The sequence below is a fragment of the Mercenaria mercenaria genome, chromosome 9, assembly GCF_021730395.1.
Source record: "Mercenaria mercenaria strain notata chromosome 9, MADL_Memer_1, whole genome shotgun sequence".
Lineage (NCBI taxonomy): Eukaryota > Metazoa > Mollusca > Bivalvia > Venerida > Veneridae > Mercenaria > Mercenaria mercenaria.
Window position 1 is genome coordinate 49,319,873 of NC_069369.1, and position 16,466 is coordinate 49,336,338.

At 38.0% G+C, this 16,466-nt stretch overlaps 1 protein-coding gene across 1 annotated transcript in view; it reads right to left on the reverse strand.

Moving 5' to 3' along the window:
- The window catches only part of LOC123547078 (histone-lysine N-methyltransferase SMYD3-like), a 28,914-nt gene extending 12,998 nt beyond the window's left edge, over positions 1-15,916 (reverse strand). The window contains exons 1-3 of the mRNA XM_053550550.1: positions 15,741-15,916; positions 6,881-6,944; positions 5,610-5,775 (exon numbers count right to left, since the gene is read on the reverse strand). Coding sequence (XP_053406525.1) covers positions 5,610-5,775; positions 6,881-6,944; positions 15,741-15,901 — 391 coding nt within the window. The 5' untranslated portion in view covers positions 15,902-15,916. The remainder of the gene's footprint in view (positions 1-5,609; positions 5,776-6,880; positions 6,945-15,740) is intronic.
- Between the last annotated feature and the right edge of the window lie 550 nt (positions 15,917-16,466).

The following is a 16,466-nucleotide window of genomic DNA, read 5'->3' on the forward strand; positions in this document are numbered from 1 at the left end:
AAAAAAAAAAAAAATCGAAAAAAAAAAATTACAAGTCCACATAAAAATCCTTACCAGGTAGAGATAGCTCAAAATACACCTCAGAATTGGATGTAACATGCATGTTGTACTACAGAAAAGTGGTCTCGATTTTTCCCTACGACTTGTAATGAAAAAGTTACAATATAAGCTATTTATAGTAACAGCAAAGGGAAGTAATTTTAAAGAAGGGACCAGTGCATGACACTCCGTCTCATGATGGTGTACAATTGTGCCAAGTTGCATCAAAATCCCTACATGCATGAAGAAGAAATGCTCCAGACAAAGTCATTCTTGTATCTGACCTTTGACCTTTAAGTGTGACCTTGACCTTAGACCGAGGGACCTGGTTCTTGCGCATGACACTCCGTCTCATGCTGTGAACATTTGTGCCAAGTTGTATCAAAATCCCTCAATGCATGAAGAAGAAATGCTCCGGACAAAGTTTTCATTCTTGTATCCTTTGACCTCTAAGTGTGACCTTGACCTTACCCCTAGGGACCTGGTTCTTGCGCATGACACTCCGTCTCATGATGGTGAACAATTTTGCCAAGCTACATCAAAGTCCTTTCATGCATGAAGAAGATATGCTCCGGACAAAGTTTTCATTCTTGTATCCTTTGACCTCTAAGTGTGACCTTGACCTTAGACCTAGGAACCTGGTTCTTGCGCACGACACTCCCTCTCATTATGGTGAACAACTGTGCCAAGCTACATCAAAATCATTCCATGCATGAAGAAGATATGCTCCGGACAAAGTCATTCTTGAATTTTTCATTCTTGTATCCTTTGACCTCTAAGTGTGACCTTGACCTTAGACCTAGGGACCTGGTTTTTGCGCATGACACTCCGTCCATTGACCCTAAAGCGCTCACCTGTGTACAAGGCTTCAAGTGTGTTGTATAAATACAGCAGGCTGTCTAGCATACCCTGACCAAAAATTAGGGCTAATTTTAGGGCAATTTGTACAAAAAAAATAGGGCTAAAATTAGGAATTTGGTACAATTTTAAGGAAATTTTAGGGCTAAATTTAGGAATTTTCAAATTAAAATATGGACTTTAAAGACCATGTAATGTGCTTACCTTTATGTGATTGACATAAAAGTAACTTACAAATAGTGCTTTATTTACAGAAAAGACGTCTACCACTGGTAAACTGCTTTGAACTGTGCTAAACTGTTTTTTTCTGAATTAGAAGAACTTTTAAACAACATTTAAAACATTTTCTCTTTTTGATCATTGCAAAAAAGTTAAAAAATTTGGAATTTTTGTGAAAAAATAGGGCCTTTTTAGGAATTTCCTTTGATTTTTTAAAAAAAATAGGAATTTTAGCCAAATTGAAAAAAAATAGGGAAAAGTAGGAATTTTAGGGACGCTAGACAGCCTGAATACAGCTTTAGGTTTCTCCTTTGTTAGCCTATATTATATACATGTCACACATACTTTTGAACATAATTTGAACAATTATGGTAGACATTACAAATCTGATATCACATGACAAATATCAAGGCTCTAGCTATTATTGATTCAGAGAAGAAATTGACCACACCCACTAGCAGCCGTGTTTTTTGACGATGGGAAAAATTTGAACAATCTTGGTAGAGGGTCACACAAGAACCATTTGTGCAAATTATTTAAAATCAGGCCAGCAGTTTCACACAAAAAAAGATTTTTAAAGTTTCCACTATATACATATAGGGAAAAGTGGCCCACTGGCGGCCATGTTTTTTAACGAATCAAAATAATATGAACACTCTTGGTAGAGGGTAGCACGGATGATGGACACAGCGTGATCACAATACCTTACCATGAGCACCACGTGCTCAGGTGAGCTAAAAAGGCAAGAGCCCTATCCAAATTTTCAAACAAGAGGGTCATGATGACCCTGGATCGCTCACCTGAGTAATATGAGCTACATATTTCAAATGTCAAACTGACGCTAAAATATTAAGAAAGTAGGTCAGCAGGTCGAATTCACGGCCACTGAAAGTCAGTTTTAAGATTGGTGTGCAAAACTGTATATGTCATCCAAATTTTAAGGCTGTATCCAAAAACAAGAGGACCATGATGGTCCTGAATCGCTCACCTCTTCCCACATTATCCAGTTTTGAGTATGACGTCGTTTTTTCTATTATTTGAAATAGTGACCTAGTTTTTGAGCTCATGTGACCCAGTTTTGAACTTGACCTAGATATTATCAAGATAAAAATTCTGACCAATTTTCATGAAGATCCATTGAAAAATATGGTCTCTAGAGAGGTCACAAGGTTTTTCTATTATTTGACCTATTGACCTAGTTTAAGGCATGTGACCCAGTTTCGAACCTGACCTTGATATCATCAAGGTGAACATTCTGACCAATTTTCATGAAGATCCATTCAAGGGTATGGCCTCTAGAGAGGTCACAAGGTTTTTCTATTTCAAGACCTACTGACCTAGTTTTTGATCGCAGTTGACCCAGTTTCAAACTTGACCTAGATATCACCAAGATAAACATTCAGACCGACTTTCATACAGATCCCATGAAAAATATAGCCTCTAGAGAGGTCACGTTTTTTCATTATTTGACCTACTGACCTATTTTTTGATGACATGTGACCCACTTTCGAACTTGACCTAGATATCATCAAGATGAACATTCTGACCAATTTTTATGGAGATCCATTCACAAGTACGGCCTCTAGAGAGGTCAAAAGGTTTTTCTATTTTTAGACCTACTGACCTAGTTTTTGACCGCACATGACCCTGTTTCGAACTTGACCTAGATATTATCAAGATGAACATTCTGACCAACTTTCATGAAGATCCATTGAAAAATATGGCCTTTAGAGAGGTCACAAGGTTTTTCTATTATTTGACCTACTGACCTAGTTTTTGACCGCATGTGACCCACTTTCGAACTTTACCTAGATATCATCAAGATGAACATTCAGACCAACTTTCATACAGATCCCATGGAAAATATGGCCTCTAGAGAGGTCACAAGGTTTTTCTATTATTTGACCTACTGACCTAGTTTTTAAAGGCACGTGACCCACTTTCGAACTTGACTTAGATATCATCAAGGTAAACATTCTGACCAATTTTCATGAAGATTTCATGAAATATATGGCCTCTAGAGAGGTCACAAGGTTTTTCTATTTTTAGACCTACTGACCTAGTTTTTAACAGCCCGTGACCCAGTTTCGAACTTGACCTAGATATCATCAAGATAAACATTCAGACCAACTTTCATACAGATCCCATGAAAAATATGGCCTTTAGAGAGGTCACAAGGTTTTTCTATTATTTGACCTACTGACCTAGTTTTTGAAGGCATGTGACCCAGTTTCGAACTTGACCTAGATATCATCAAGGTGAACATTCTGACCAATTTTCATGAAGATCTTGTCAAATATATGGCCTCTAGAAAGGTCACAAGGTTTTTCTATTTTTAGACCTACTGACCTAGTTTTTGACAGCCCGTGACCCAGTTTCAAACTTGACCTAGATATCATCAAGATGAACATTCAGACCAACTTTCATACAGATCCCATGAAAAATATGGCCTTTAGAGAGGTCACAAGGTTTTTCTATTTTTAGACCTACTGACCTAGTTTTTGACCGCACGTGACCCAGTTTCGAACTTGACCTAGATATCATCAAGATGAACATTCAGACCAACTTTCATACAGATCCCATGAAAAATATGGCCTTTAGAGAGGTCACAAGGTTTTTCTATTATTTGACCTACTGACCTAGTTTTTGAAGACACGTGACCCAGTTTCGAGCATGACCTAGATATCATCAAGGTGAACCTTCTGACCAATTTTCATGAAGATCTTGTGAAATATATGGCCTCTAGAGAGGTCAAAAGGTTTTTCTATTTTTAGACCTACTGACCTAGTTTTTGAAGGCACGTGACCCAGTTTCGAACTTAACCTAGATATCATCAAGGTGAACATTCTGACCAATTTTCATGAAGATCCATTGAAAATTATGGCCTCTAAAGACGTGACAAAGTTTTTCTATTTTTAGACCTACTGACCTAGTTTGTGATGGCACGTGACCCAGTTTCTAACTTGACCTAGATATCATCAAGGTGAACATTCTGACCAAATTTCATAAAGATCCCATGAAAAATGTGACCTCTAGAGTGGTCACAAGCAAAAGTTTACGGACGGACGGACGACGGACACCGCGCGATCACAAAAGCTCACCTTGTCACTTTGTGACAGGTGAGCTAATAAAAACAAGAAAGTAGGTCAAGGTCACAGTCAAATGACCCCTACTTTGGGTCACCAGGTAATTATAATTAAACAGTCTAGGAAATTTGAAGTACTTTTTCCTATATAACTCATATAACAAGTGACCCCGGGCGGGGCCTTTTTTCAACCAAGGGACATAATTTGAACAGTCTTGGTAGAGGACCAATAGGCAATTCTACATACCAAATATCAAAGGCCTAGGCCTTGAACTTTCAGACAAGAAGATATTACAAGTTTTTTTCCTATACAAGTCTATGTAAAACTTGGGACCCCCGGGGCAGGGCCTCTTTTCACCCAAGGGGCATAATTTGAATAATTTTGGTAGAGGACCACAACGCAATGCTACATACCAAATATCAAACAGCGATTTTTTTCACTTTGGGAAAAGGTCCGGTACCGACAAAACTGGGAAAAATCGCGGCATTTTCTCTCAATTTGGGAATTTTTGGTGTTGTTCTGTTTTTGCAATCAATAGTAATAAATACACCAGCCAGGTCTGTACTGGTCATAAAATTGCAAGGAATCATTATTTTTTGCAAAATCAAAATCTGTTTTGCATACAAATCAATAAAATACCAAACCACTTATTTGTGACTAAACAATTTGACCCTTTTTTCTTTGTCCTTTTGGGAATTTTTTGATGGAAATTGGGGAAAATTTTCATTTTTTGAATAGGGAAAAGGTCCTTTTTCGGGTACTTTATAAAGAAGGAAAAAAATTGCTGTCAAAGGCCTAGGTCTTGTGATTTTAGGCGAGAAGATTTTTTAAAAAAATTTCCTATACGAGTCTATGTAAAACTTGGGACCCCTGGGGCAGGGCCTCTTTCCACCCCAGGGGCATAATTTGAACACTCTATATAGAGGACCCGGACCATTAGATGTTGTCACATGCATAATATCAAAGCTCTACGTTTTGTGGTTTTGGACAAAAGATCTTCAAAATTTGTCCTATATAAGTCTATGTAAACAATGTGACCCCTAGGGTGGGGCCATATTTGACCCTAGGGGGATAATTTGAACAATCTTGGTAGAGGACCTCTAGATGATGCTACATACCAAATATCAAAGCCCTAAGACCTGTGGTTTTGGACAAGAAGATTTATTAAGTTTTTCTTTTCGGTTGCCATGGCAACCAGAGTTCTGTATGGAATTCAATTCTTTGAAGAATTTTGAAAGGGGGCCACCCAAAGATCATTCCTATGAAGTTTGGTGTAATTCTGCACAGTGGTTTTGAAGAAGAATATTTTTTAGAAGTTGTTGACAGACATTGAGCGGTCACAAAAGCTCACCAAGAGCCTTTGGTTCAGGTGAGCTAAATGTAAAAAGGCCGGACTGAAATACATACGCGTCATTAAGTCATCAAAGTTCCTGGACCAAGATGAGTTCATTGGCAGATTCCTACTTTTCGTGATAATAAGTCGTAGCATCATTCTCACAGAGTCCATTGGAATTTTGGGTAAAACTTGCTTCAAGCATTTACATTCAAGTTTATGTACAGTCCAATCTCTTTTCTGAAAAATAACTAATCATAACCTATCTTTTCTTTATCATAATATCATCACTGGATCCAAAAAATGCTTCAGATCTAACAAGAAATCATGTAAGAAAATCTAAAATACTTTCTGTGTGACCATAGCTGATATTCAACATGCAAGCAACCCATTTAATACATACTTGTTAAGATAATACTGTTCATAATTTGTTTTTACAACTCAAAACTATTCATAAAACGATAAACAACAGGAGCACCGCAATGCGGAGCAATATACACCCGAAGGTATGATCTTTGACCCCTAAGTGTGACCTTGACCTTGAAGCGAGCCATCCAAAACATGCGCTATGCATGTCATCTCGATGTGGTGAACATTAATTTTGTGCAGAGTTTCATTACAGAGTGGACATGAAACAAAGTCATATGATGTTTGACCCCTAAATGTGACCTTGACCTTGAAGCGAGCCATTTGAAACTTGGGCTCTGCATATCATCTTGATGTGATGAACATTTGTGTCAAGTTTCTTCAAAATCCTTCAAGAGGTTCAAGAGTTACAGAGCGGACACGAAATTGCTAACAGACGGACGGACACATAACACGTCCCTTCGGGCATATAAAAAAACAAAGTAAGGTACCCTTTTTATCTGGTAATTTAATCCGTCAAAGCACTATCTTACATTTGTTATAACAACAACTTTCAATACTTCATGAAAATATTTATTATGCAAAAATTCAACAGGTGGCAACAGGAAAATTTTAAATGTTTTCAAAAATAACCTTAAGCAGTTTTGGAGTTCTTTAAAAGTCTATTCAGCTGGTATTTCCTTATGTCTTGTAATAATATTATAGTCAAATCTTTATGCCCTCAGTCCAATGATTTTGACTATTGACAAGCAAAAAATTCAATGTTTCATTACATGATATCAGAAATTAGTTTTCATTTTTTTTCCTTCAAATTTTTTGGTTTTTAACCCAGTAAACATGTGCAGACCAGTCATATAGCATGAACTACGGACAAGCATGTAAATGATGTAATAATTCTGACTATTGACCGGCAAATCATTTAGTAAGTGTACAATATAAAGAACATGAAACACCTTGTAATAACTATACATGTACATACCTGGCAGGACTTATCACAATACCATAACACACCACAACCAGTGCATTTTTTTAATGTATCAACCCTGTAATGAAACTAGAGCTATCACTAAAGGTGATGAATGTACCCCCCGCATGCACTGACACAGTACATTGCAATTTGACGCAAACAAGATTGCATAATTATGTGGACTGTTTGTATATAGACTGTATTTATACAGTATATTAACAAAAAACAAAGTCCCACAACTATGCAGAATATTTATCTAAAAGAACGTAACATGCACCATGCACAACTAGGGTTGGTACTGATCACTTGTGTGAAGTTTGATTAAATTGTGTGCAAGGGTTCGGAAGATTAGGCGCGCACAAGATTGCATATGAAGACTGTATGTACATAGTATGTTAACAAGAAACAAAGTCCCATAACTGCAATTTTTGTTGTTGAAAGGACCTAACATGCCCCATGCACAACTCCTGTTGTTACTGGTCACTTGTGTGAACTTTCATTAAATTGTGTCAAGCGGATGAGGAGAGATGGTGCACACAAGATTGTGTCTATGTATATAGTATAATAACAAAAAACAAAGTCCCGTAACTCAGCAATTTTTATTTCTGAAAGAACCTAACATGCCCCATGCACAACTACTGTTGTTACTGATCACTTGTGTGAAGTTTCATTAAATTGTGTCAAGGGGATGAGGAGAGATGGTGCGCACAAGATTGTGTCTATGTATATAGTATAGTAACAAAAAACAAAGTCCCGTTACTCTGCAATTTTTTTTTTGTGAAAGAACCTAACATGCCCCATGCACAACTACTGTTGTTACTGATCACTTGTGTGAAGTTTCATTAAATTGTGTCAAGGGGATGAGGAGAGATGGTGCACACAAGATTGTGTCTATGTATATAGTATTGTAATAAAAAACAAAGTCCCGTTACTCTGCAATTTTTTTTCTGAAAGAACCTAACATGCCCCATGCACAACTACTGTTGTTACTGATCACTTGTGTGAAGTTTCATTAAATTGTGTCAAGGGGATGAGGAGAGATGGTGCGCACAAGATTGTGTCTACGGACAGACAGACAGAAGGACGGAAGGACAGACGGACGGACAGACAACCTGAAACCATTGATTTTACATGAACAGGCCACTGTGACCTTGACCTTTAATAGACTGACCCCCAAAATCAATAGGGGTCATCTACTCTGCATGTTCGGAACTGGTTATCAATGTTCAGGCCCCTGTGACCTTGACCTTTAACGGAGTGACCCCAAAAACAATACGGGTCATTTACTCTGCATGAACAATCATCCTATGAAGTTTCAACATTCTGGGTCAAGAGGTTCTCAAGTTATTGATTGGAAATGGTTTTCCACGTTCAGGCCCCTGTGGCCTTGACCTTTAACAGAGTGACCCTAAAATCGTCAGGGGTCATCTACTCTGCATGACCAATCATCCTATGAAGTTTCATCATTCTGGGTCAAGTGGTTCTCAAGTTACTGACCGGAAATGGTTTTCAATGTTCGGGCCCCTGTGACCTTGACCTTTGACAGAGTGACCCCAAAATTGTTAGGGGTCATCTTCTCTGCATGACCAATCATCCTATTAAGTTTTAACATTCTGGGTCAAGTGGTTCTCAAGTTATTGACCGGAAATGGTTTTCAATGTTCAGGCCCCTGTGACCTTGACCTTTAATGGAGTGACCCCAAAATCGATAGGGGTCATCTACTTTGCATGTACAATCATCCTATGAAGTTTAAACATTCTGGGTCAAGTGGTTCTCTAGTTATTGATCGGAAATGGTTTTCCATGTTCAGACCCCTGTGACCTTGACCTTTGATGGAGTGACCCCAAAATCAATAGGGGTCAATTACTCTTTATGACCAATCATCCTATGAAGTTTCAACATTCTGGGTCAAGTGGTTCTCTAGTTATTGATTGGAAATGGTTTTCAATGTTCAGGCCCCTGTGACCTTGACCTTTGACAGAGTGACCCCAAAATCAATAGGGGTCATCTACTCTTCATGACCAATCATCCTCTGAAGTTTCAACATTCAGGGTCAAGTGGTTCTCTAGTTATTGATTGGAAATGGTTTTCAATGTTCAGGCCCCTGTGACCATGACCTTGACCTTTGACGGAGTGACCCCAAAATCAATAGGGGTCATCTACTCTTCATGATAAATCATCCTATGAAGTTTCAACATTCTGGGTCAAGTGGTTCTCTAGTTATTGATCGGAAATGGTTTTCAATGTTCAGGCCCCTGTGACCTTAACCTTTGACGGAGTGACCCCAAAATCAATAGGGGTCATCTACTCTTCATGACCAATCATCCTATGAAGTTTCAACATTCTGGGTCAAGTGGTTCTCAAGTTATTGATCGGAAATGGTTTTCAATGTTCAGGCCCCTGTGACCTTGACCTTTGACGGAGTGACCCCAAAAACAATAGTGGTCGTCTACTCCAGCAGCCCTACAACCCTATTAAGTTTGAAGGTTCTAGGTCAAATGGTTCTCCAGTTACTGCTCGGAAATGAAGTGTGACGTACGGACGGACGGACGGAAGGACGGACAGGGCAAAAACAATATGTCTCCTGGGGGAGACATAATAATTCGACGTTCAGACTGGCAATCTAAACGTCAAAACTTTGAAGGACCAAAATAATGGAGGATAAATCACAGTACACAGTCATGTCAAGTTATTGGTTTTATTGCTAGTGCATATTAGCAGGTCAACACAGTAAACGTTAATCGTGTACAGTACATAAATAGGTTTAAATCACCAGAAAATTCGTAATGTTTGATATTCTTTGATAATTTATACATAAATCAATGAGGAATGGAATCCCCTTTCGATACATTAAGTTTTATTTGAATTTATGGCCAATTCGTGAAATAATCGGCATTTAAACCTATAGGCCATACCAAATTGATTAATAGTTCTTCGGAAAATTTTCAAAAAAAATAGGAGCGGGCGAGCGAAATTTTTATTTTATTTTTTTTCTCAATTTTGATTTTTTCAGAGGCGGGTAGATTTTACATGGAGCGAGCGGGCTTTTTTTATATTTTTTTCCCCAGCTTGAACCCTTGAGGAGGCGGTTATGATTATATATAAAGTTAACATTTCTTTAGAAATAACACAGAAATCAAACATTTACAGTGTGGGTAACACAGTATATAACTTTTCTATATGTTTTAAAGACTACATGAATGATTTTGCCAAAACTCACTGAATCACTTTATTTTGTAATTTTAATTACTAAGGAATGAGTGTCTTATTTTCAATTTTGATTTTTCTACATTAATCTGAAGACGTGCCCATTAATGGCACAGGATGAGGAATATTGAAGACAAAACAGGCACATGATTGTGTGGAATAACATTTCTTCTGAAACACAGTTAGATGGCTTTGACACATGAACAAATTTGTGCCCCTAGTGGAACTCCAACCCATAGAGGTGAGGGGAAGTAATAAACCACTTGACCAGTGAGACCAAACGGAGTTGGGCATACAGATGCTTCGACATTGCTCGAATCCCTTTGGAATAATTTCTTAACAGATCATGATCAGGCTAGCTTAAGCTTTTGTGGTAGAGAATCATTTCAGGCAAAAATAATAACAGACGGACAAAGAATGATCCCAATATGGCCACCCTTAAAAGTGTTGTTTGTTGTGCTTTGACTGAACTAGAAATTTAGAGTTGGGGAAGTCTGTTTTTTTGTCACTTTCTTTCGTTCAATCAATTTACAGCCAATCTTAAATATATCCTGGCGTCATGTGTACAAACAGGCAAAACTGGGTTTACAAAAGGACAGATTTTGTTAGAAATTATTTTCATATCAACACTACTTATTTGAAAAGCTAAACAATTTTTAAATTGACTAAATGCGTTTTGATAGAGTATCTGACTGCTGTACTAAAGAAGCTACGTTCGAAAAGATTTGGGCCGAGACAATGTGATAGGTCGGTCAGGATCTGTGAACAAATATTTTTTTAAGATAGTAGTTGGCCTCAGCTTTGGGCTCTAGATCTAACATGCTGAATTAAACAACTGATAACAAATGGTTTGAAAACTTTGTATCTGAACAATATCTCCAAATATTTTTAACTGCATCCCCGTGCAGGTCTTACAAGTTACAAGTCGGGCTTCGTTCTTTTCACTGTATTGAACAAAAGTAGAATGTGCCTACCGGCACATCGAAGGCCATGTGTGGCACTAGCACCAGATTTAAAACAAATGATGAACAACACCATAATTCCTGACTTTTTGAGTTTGGATCATCAGCTACATGTATTACGGACGCATGAAATCCGATCAATATCACTTTGACGCATTAAAACAGCGATAAAACCTGTTTTGCCGTTATTATTCCGGACCGCGTAATCGAAAAAAATAAATTTTTTTGGAGATTTTTATGTACGTGCGGGCGGGTAATTTGTTTTTTTTTTCTCTGGAATGAAATTATTGATGCGGTATTTCCGACGAACGACATATCAATTTGGTATGGCCATAGCATCTAAAGCGTCGGCAGCGATAAAAATTTCATCGGAAATTGCTTCAATTATTTTAGTCTTTCGAGTGTTTGATGCGAGTGGGGATATTGGCCATATGAAAAAATTATCTCAATATTTCCTTGGATCGCGTCGAGTGCGGGAGGTCGTGGTTCGATCCCCAGCCGCGTCATACCAGACGTAAAAACTGGTACTAGTAGCTTCCTCGCTTGGCGCTCAGCATTAAGAGGATAGTGCTAGGACTGGTCAGCCCGGTGTCAGTATAATGTGACTGGGTGGGGTATCATGCCATGTGTCTACGGCCTGATATTCCAGTGAGGCAGCACTATAAAGTTGAGCATTGTGCTCACTGCTGCAAGTAGACACCGTCGTTTATATGACTGAAAAATTGTTGAACAAGAGCTGTCTCCATAGGATGACACATGCCCCCGATGGCACTTTGAATGAATAGTTATGGCCCATGTTAGAATTTAGGACCTTTGACCTACGGAGCTGGGTCTTGGGCGCGACACGTCGTCTTACTGTGCCACACATTCATGCGTAGTTATTTTAAATCCATGCATGAATGGCAAAGATATGGACTGGACATGCCCATCAATGCACTATCATGAAAAATGACCTTTAAGTGTAAGTGTGACCTTGACCTTTGAGCTACGGACCTGGGTCTTGCACGCGACATGTCGTCTTACTGTGGTACACATTCATGCCAAGTTATTTGAAAATTCATCCATGGATGACAAAGATATGGACCGGACACACCCATCAATGCACTATCCTTTAACGTCTAAGCGTGACCTTGACCTTTGAGCTACGGACCTGGGTCTTGCGCGCGACACATCGTCTTACTGTGGTACACATTTATACCAAGTTATTTGAAAATCCATCCATGGATGACAAAGATATGGACCTGACAAGCCCATCAATGCACTATCCTTTAACGTCTAAGTGTGACCTTGACCTTTGAGCTACGGACCTGGGTCTTGCGCGCTACACGTCGTCTTACTAAGGTTCACATTCATGCCAAGTTATTTGAAAATCCATCCATCGATGACAAAGATATGGACCAGACACGAAAATTGTGGACAGACTGACAGACGGTTCAAAAACTATATGCCTCCCTTCGGGGGCATAAAAAGACTTTAAACCCAAACACACACGCGTCAAATTAGTTGGACTAAAAGCAAAGCATGAAAGGATGACGAAATACTTCTTAGTTGTAAGACAAGAGGGCCATGATGGCCCTATATTGCTCACCTGAGTTTAATTGCTTTCTTGAAATAAATTCTTTGCTAAAGCTAAACAAATAACCCCATGAGGTGGGGTCAATTTGACCCCGGAGGTCATGATTTGAACAAATTTTGTAGAAGTCTACTAGGCAATGCTACATATCAAATATCTAAGATCTAGGCCTTCTGGTTTATTTTTAGAAAATTTTTGAAGATTTTCCTATGTAAAATCAAGTGACCCCTGGGGTGGGGTCAATTTTGACCCCGGGGGTCATGATTTGGACAAATTTTGTAGAGGTCCACTAGGCAATGCTACATGTCAAATATCTAAGCTTTAGGCCTTCTGGTTTATTTTTAGAAATTTTTTGAAGATTTTCCTATGTAAAATCAAGTGACCCCTGGGGCAAGGTCAATTTTGACCCCGGGGTCATGATTTGAACAATTTTAGTAGAGGTCCACTAGGCAATGCTACATGTCAAATATCTGAGCTCTAGGGCTTCTGGTTTTTGAGAAGAAGATTTTTTAAGATTTTCCTATGTAAAATCAAGTGACCCCTGGGGCGGGGTCAATTTTGACCCTGGGGTCATGATTTGAACAAATTTGGTAGAGGTCCACTAGGCAATGCTTCACACCAAATATATAAGCTCTAGGGCTTCTGGTTTTTGAGAAGAAGATTTTTAAAGTTTTTCCTTTTGGTTGCTATGGCAACCAGAATTCTGTATGGAATTCAATTCTTTGAACAATTTTTAAAGAAGACCATCCAAGGAACAACCCTGTGAAGTTTCATCAAAATTGGCCTGTTGGTTTAAGAGGAGATGTTGTTTAAAGGAAAGTGTGGACGGACGGACGGACGACGGATGGACGGACGGACGGACGCCGGACGGTGAGCGATCACAATACCTCACCCTGAGCACTTTGTGCTCAGGTGAGCTAATAATTTCAGGTAAACTGTTTATGGTTAGAGGAAAAATTAATCTCCAAGTTGGACATGTTTGAAACTGATGAATTATGAATGCACATGTATTAACATTCACTAAGTGTCTTCTTTTAACTTTGCACCTAATGAGCTTGCTCATCTTTTAACAGTCTGTCCCAGACAAAATGTCTCCCAGTTATAATCAGTATTGATTGTTGGGCAGTACACTGTAGATGTAGAAGTTTCCCTAGTGATCTCTTGGCGATAGTATCCCCACACAACCTATTTTCGACCACAACCTATTTTCGACCGCCTAGGACTTTGTATGATAAAAATCTTTACAAGCCAAATTTATCAGTTGTGATTGTTTCACTGTTTACAGCAGAGACATAACATGTAAGGAACCTATTCTCATTCAGTTTTGGTACTTGGAAAATTATATAAATTCCATTTATGTAGCAGTACTATGTTTTCATGAGGTTAATCTTATTACTAAAAAACCTGCATCTTTCCTTGTCTACTACCTACCGTATTTTCCCGAATTAAGGCCCCCCCTCTAATTAACGCCCCCCCCCCCACCCGTTTTGGAGGGGAAAAAAGTCAACAAGAACAAACCTACCTCATTTTTTTAAGTCCACATTATAAGTGATTTACAGTAAGTATCCAATGTATTAAGAATTAAACACACTTTTAAACAGTCCATGTACCGTAAATCCAAAACGTTTATACTAAGTACGGTACGTATCCAATCATCAAATAGAAAATTAAACGGTAAATCCATTTTTGATTTGTTTTTGCACCACCCACGCACACGCTTCCTGTCGACTTTAAACAAATTTGCGGCAAAGTGTTAACCTTTTCTTCGGCAGTTTTAATAACTTTTTATTCAAAAGCCGACACATAAGCAGCGTGTCAAACCACTGACATTGTGTATTGCTACCCGCATGTACTAAGGAAAATATTATCGGAGTACACAGCTGTTTGGGTGTGATGACATAATGTGTGATGTCGCGAGCGTGTCACGGAATACACGAGGTACCGTATTTAAATGCATAATTTTAAGACACGCTGCATTAAATTGGATGCCAAATAATTACGTTTTGGGGGAATTAAACAACACAGAAACACTTTACAGTTGGTTTGAACGATGTTTTTAAGTTTTGTAAAAATTTTCATTTTTTATTTTTTTTTACCTCAAATGAATTTTTTTTTACCTCTTTGGAAAATGTAACGCCACCGGGGGCGTTTATTCGGGAAAATACGGTATTCTTGCTTAAGCCAATATCAGTATTTATATATCTTTTGCACTAAATGTTTATTGCTTAACACAGGCTTACTGCCAGAATTGTGAAGCATACTATTATTAAATTATTTTGACAATATAATCATGATGCCTGTCCTTGCAACAGTTTTCTTCATTTTCTAAGCAATTTGAAATATTCGGAGTGTCAAAACCTTCGCAATTATATAATACATTGTCATCTGTGACAGCTATCAATGTAGCAGATGTGACACCCTGGTTCTCTGGAGTAATTGAGCACATGATATAGTTCTTTAGATAATGCACTAAATTTTGGCTGCCATTTACTTTACCCTACCCCCTGTAATTTAGGTGCCAATTTAGGCAAGTGTACCTACAGTATATTGATCTGCCATGTTGGTTTTGATGTTTGTTGCCAGACTTGAGTTTTGGGTGTTCTATGTTTGCCATGTTGTAATGAAACTACAGTAAAAGTTTAGTGCTGTTTCATTTTGCTGGAAGGAAAATACCACCTGTGGTCGAATTTAGGTTGTAAATTTTCAGCATGACTTCCTACTGATGGCTTTCAAAACCATCATGCCAGGGATTCGATCGGTAAGAAACTTGAAACTTAAATGGTATGCTTTTACAGCACTTATGCTTATAGAAAGTGTTAGACAATAAACCAAAGATTCGGACTTGCATTTGTACAAAACTGCACAGAAAACTTGTTAAGCGGTCGAAAACTGGTTGTGCCGGGATATGCTGATACACTGTACCTAAACAAAAACCAGATATATATATATGTAACCTATAAAGGTAGAAACAAATGTTTGACGAAGAAGACAGGTTATACATAACTCAAGAAGATCCTACAAAACCATTACAGATGTGTGCAAACTGGCGAATCCCTTCATCCGCAAACTTAATTTATCCGGCTACAGGTCTTGTTACAACAAAATAACTTCATGCCAACGAACAAGTTACCTTGTGAAGCACCTATCACAAAGTGCCCCTCTGTGTTTCTGCAACAATACATGGCAATATGGTTCTTCTTCGAGTACAGAATCACCAGTTTTCATCTTTATTGTCCTTAAATATAATGCGCTTTCGTCCTGCTTTCTCCGCGCAATTATCGTAGGTGACATAGTAATTTTTGACCAGTAAAATCAGTCCTACGAAAAAAACTTTGGCAAGGTTGAACTCCACTAAATTAAACTATTTTCTTCAACTGCTGACAGAAGAAAATCTGCTTATATAGCAGATAGAAGAAATATATTGCTAGAAAACAGGCTATTTGATTATTTTATGTAATGTTACACAAGTGAGTGTCTAATATACTTTATAGATATATCCTAACTCTATTAAATTTTCTATGTTAAATAGCACTGATAGAAACACATTTTTAAAACTTGCAATATTCTGCAAACAAATTATGATGTCGTTTAATTAATTGGCTTCGCTTTATGTATGGTATGTAGTCATATTACATTCTGGTATATCCAATGAAATCCACAGAATAAAATGATACCAGATGTTATACAGAAAGCATATAATATCATTTTTATGCAAACACTGATTATACATATATATTTGAGTTACTTAGATCTTATCAATCTTTTAAGATTATTAACATTCTGCAAAGAATTTAAACAGATCGAGCTGTCTGCGGTATAAAAAGCGAAACTGCAGCAAGAGGAAGTAACTCAATTT